At 34.5% G+C, this 5,000-nt stretch overlaps 1 protein-coding gene across 1 annotated transcript in view; it reads right to left on the bottom strand.

The window, feature by feature from the left end:
- The window catches only part of LOC122259766 (SH3 and cysteine-rich domain-containing protein), a 295,127-nt gene that overhangs the window by 147,420 nt on the left and 142,707 nt on the right, over window positions 1-5,000 (bottom strand). The window contains exon 3 of the mRNA XM_086554275.1: window positions 4,419-4,641. Coding sequence (XP_086410401.1) covers window positions 4,419-4,641 — 223 coding nt within the window. The remainder of the gene's footprint in view (window positions 1-4,418; window positions 4,642-5,000) is intronic.

Genomic DNA, 5,000 nt, shown 5'->3' with positions numbered 1-5,000 from the left:
TCATAATGATAATGATAATAATGATAATAAGAACGATGATAATGATGATGATAATGATGATAATGATAATAAAAAAATAAATAATATTGATAACAATTAATATAATGAAGAAAGTAATGATAAATAATACTAATTATGATAATGATAATGATAGTGACTATAATCTTAATAATGATAATAGTAATCATGATAATGTTAATGATGATGGTGATAATAACAGCAACAAAAAGTAATGATAATAGCAATAATGATAATTGTAATAATCATAATAATTAAAATTCTAATGATTATAATGATAATGATGATGATAATGAAAATAATAATAATAATGAAGACAATGATAACAGTAACAACAACAATGATAATAACAATGATAAAGGTGTTAAGAGAGAGAAAAAAAAAGTCATAATGATAACGATGATGATGATAATGAAAAAGATAATGACGATGTTGATAATAATGATAACAATTATGATAATGATGATGAATATGATTATGATGATAGTGATAGGAATGAAAATCGTTATTATTACGATGTTTTTTTAATGATCATAGCAATAAAAATAATGGTGATTATTGTAACAGTGATGATAATAATATAAGTAATAATGATAATGATGATAATGATAATAATCATGTTGATGATAATAATAATGATGATAATAAAAATGATAATGATAATAATGATGATGATAATAATGATAACAATAGCAATAATGATAAGGATGATAACATTAGTAACAATGATAATGATGATAATAATGATAATGATAATAATAATAACAATGATAGTGATATTAGAAAACAATGATAATAATGATAACAACAACAACAACAATGACAATGATGAAATTAATAAAAGAAAAAAATAATAACATTGATAATAATAATAATAAAAATGACACTAACAATAACGATAACAATAACAGTAATAGTAACGATAACAATAACAGTAATAGTAACGATAACAATACTCTCAAAAACAATACTAAGAAATATAACACACACGTTATGTCATACGCAACGTCTAAAATGTCGAAACACCATAGCAGTAGAGGTTGTGTGGCATTTATAATTAGATTCTAGAGCATCGCGTGGCAACCAAGCGATAAACTCTTGGTCTGGTTATAACATGGGAGAGCGTGAGTAGCATTGTGTGTGTTTTGGATATGATTTTATTTCCTCTTTGCTTATTCCTTGTGATTTTTTTTTTTTTTTTTTTCCTTATCTGTGTTGTTGCTTTTTTTTTTTTTTTTTTTTTTTTTTTTGGTTTTGGGAAGTATTGTTTTTGTTGTTCTTTGTATTATTATTATTTTGTTTCTTCTTCTTCTTTTCTTTTCTTTTTTTTACTTCTCGATTTTCACAGCTTCTTTTTTTATTTTTCTTCTTCTTTCTCTTCCTCCTCTCTTCTTCTCCTATTCCTCTTCCTCCTTCTCCTCCTATTCCTATTCCTTCTTTCATCTTTATTCTCCCTTTTTCCTTTCTTCTTTTTCTTCTTTTTCTTCTTCTTCTTTTCCATTTTCTTCTTCTTCTTCTTGATTTTCTTCTTCTCCTTCCTCTTCTCCATTTACTTCTTCTTCTCCTACTACTTCTTTCGTCTCCAAATGACAATGACCAGATTACAAATAAACACAAGCCATCAAACCAACAAATGAGACATAGACGAAATTTGATGAAATGAACGATATAAATAGCATGATATGAACAGCACAAAGTATTTCCTCACATGAAACCTCGTCCTAGAATAAAATATCACTATCATTTTTTATCGAACAATAATTCATGACCAGCTTATTCATCATTACTCTAACTGTTACCATGTAATTATCTCCCGAAGCATATATCAAAACAGATCGACCCGCATCACCGTACTCTCTATCTATCTATCTATCACATCTAATCTAGATCTAATCTAATAAATCTAGCTATCTATCAAAAATAGACATGTTCCTCTCACTGTGATATGCCATGCGCATTCGTAGGGATCTGTGCATGATGTTCATGGGATTTATGTCCTTTCCCTCATGGCCTATCGAGGCTCTGGTTTGTGGTCAAGCTTTGAAGTATTACTGGCACTGCATTACAGCATTGCGTTCCACATGCTGGGTTTTAGAAATATTTACGAGCACGTCGATAGGGATGGAGGGTCGGGCAGGGGCAGGGGGGTATGGTGGGGTGGGTGGGGGGTGGGGGGGGGGGCGTGTATGGGTGATGTCATGTAATTGGTTCCGAAAAGATTCTGCTGGCGAGATGCTGTTCCGTCGGACACAGGGGCGTGGGCTCGTATATAGTCATTATGTTATCTATGACTTGATGTGATGTCTTTCCTCTATCTCTCTCTCTTACATTCGCTTCATCCTCTCTCTCTCTGTCTCTTTGGCTCTGTCTCTCTCTCTCTCTCTCTCTCTCTCTCTCTCTCTCTCTCTCTCTCTCTCTCTCTCTCTCTCTCTCTCTCTCTCTCTCTCTCTCTCTCTCCTTTCTCATTCTCTCTCTCTCTCTCTCTCTCTCTCTCTCTCTCTCTCTCTCTCTCTCTCTCTCTCTCTCTCTCTCTCTCTCTCTCTCTCTCTCTCTCTCTCCCTCTCTCTCTCTCTTTCTATCTACCTATTTATTTGTCTGAGTATCTATGTATATTTTTGTATATATACATATCTATCTATCTATCTATCTAACTCTCTCTCTCTCTCTCTCTCTCTCTCTCTCTCTCTCTCTCTCTCTCTCTTTCTATCTACCTATTTATTTGTCTGAGTGTCTATCTATGTATATTTTTGTATATATACATATCTATCTATCTATCTATCTATCTAACTCTCTCTCTCTCTCTCTCTCTCTCTCTCTCTCTCTCTCTCTCTCTCTCTCTCTCTCTCTCTCTCTCTCTTCTCTTTTCTCTCTCTCTCTCTCCTCTCTCTCTCTCTCTTTTCTCTCTCTCTCTCTCTCCCCTCTTTTTCTCTCTCTCTCTCTCTCTCTCTCTCTCTCTCTCTCTCTCTCTCTCTCTCTCTCTCTCTCTCTCTCTCTCTCTCTCTCTCTCTCTCTCTCTCTCTCTCTCTCTCTCTCTCTATATATATATATATATATATATATATATATATATATATATATATATATATATATATATATATATATATGTACACATACATACACACACACACGTACGCACAGTTCATGTACACAAAAATGTCTCTCTAGCTGTAATAACAATACCACAGAAAAGGATGACGACGAAGAAGATCCCAAAAGAGTGAACGTGGAAGAGCAACATTCAAGCCACAACTCCCATCAGGCCCTTTGTTGCAGTACAGATTCGGGGTCAGTGATTATAGACGGATAGAAATATAGATGCAGATAGGTCTAGAAAAGAAGATAGATAGAGAGAAAGAGGAAAGGTATTCATTCTATTTGTCCTTCTTCATCTAATATGAAAAGTCTACTTATCGTTGATACACAGAGATGGCACTATACTATCGCGATCGTCAGCCTGTCTAATATATCATTTAAAGTACAGGTGAGATCACTAACATGACCCCCCCCCCCCCAAGAAAAAAAAAAAAACATGAGAAACCTGAGAGAGAGAAAAAAACAAAAAAACATGAGCTAATCATGAGGAAACATCTCGAGCCAGAATCGAGACACATCAAGCAACACTACCAACCACTCTGGAACCAAACTAAGACCAAATTTGTGGCAATTGAGAAGTTCATAAGCACACCTAGTTGTCCAATATTTCAGGAATCATGGCGTTTCAGAGGATACACACAGAATTCCAGTCCAGCAGCTAAACAGTCGTTACCATTAGGAAGCTGATAACATGGCCTGTTCATCAATGGGCTGGTCCCTCGAGAGAAAATATGTCTCGTCTGGTTTCAGAGGCACCGAGAGGAGCTGCCTTACAGTAGGAGTCCTGCTCGATCCTAAATACCGCCCTGCTTGACACGGGCCACCCGTATTCGTCGGAAAGCTCTGGTGGCCATCGGATGAAAAGTGACTAGATTTCAATCATCTAAAAAAAAATCGCTAGCATAAGTACTTTCTAGAGAGATAGGTAAGGTACTTAACAAAAAAAAAAAGAGAGAGAGAGAGAGAGAGAGAGAGAGAGAGAGAGAGAGAGAGAGAGAGAGAGAGAGAGAGAGAGAGAGAGAGAGAACAAAAAACATTTTTAATAACGGCAGGAAACTTTTTTTCTTCTTCTTTAATAAATACTTCAAGTTTCTACCTTTCCGGTCCCCTTCACGAAACTCAACCAGTCCCTGTGCGATTTCGAACAAGATACAGAAAAAAAACATAGAACCTAATCAAACACGAAACCACCAGTAAGTATCTCAATAACGACACAACGATGGCGAAGAAGAAGAGGAAGAAGAGGAAAAGAAGAAGAAGAAGAAGAAGAAGAAGAAGAAGAAGAAGAAAGCCTAAGAACACCTCACCTTCTTCAGCATTTCCTCCGTCTTCGCCAAGATGGTGTCGAAACTCTCTCGGTGCGTGAAGATCTTCCGTGACTGGATCTTCCTGTAGAAGGTCTTCTCCACGAGCGGCCGAGACACCTGTCGGTTGAGTGTGCCCGAGATGTCGGCGTGAGTCTGCGAGTCCACTTCCACCTCCTGCAGGTAGGTCTCCCACGCCTGCACCATCAGACTGCTCGTCCCGGGTCTGCAGAAACACGTAGAGCAACAACGCTTCAGTGATATACACATACAAAAAAGGTAAAAATAAAATAAAAATTAATAATAATAATGATAATAATGATGATTATAATGATAATAATAATGATGATGATGATAATAATAATGATAATAATAATAATAATGATAATAATGATTATAATAATAATAATAATAATGATAATAATAATAATAATAATAATAATAATGATAATCATAATAATAATGATAATAATAATAATAATGATAATAATAATAATAATAATAACAGTAATAATAATGATAATGATAATAATAATGATAATAATAATGATAACAGTAATAACAATAATAATAATAATAATAATA

This window comes from Penaeus japonicus, unplaced genomic scaffold (genome assembly GCF_977035675.1).
Source record: "Penaeus japonicus unplaced genomic scaffold, GWHDUDI00000001_assembly GWHDUDI00000029, whole genome shotgun sequence".
In the NCBI taxonomy this organism is placed as follows: Eukaryota; Metazoa; Arthropoda; class Malacostraca; order Decapoda; family Penaeidae; genus Penaeus; species Penaeus japonicus.
The sequence above is the reverse complement of the archived record's forward strand: the minus strand, read 5'-3'. Positions and strand labels throughout refer to the sequence as shown.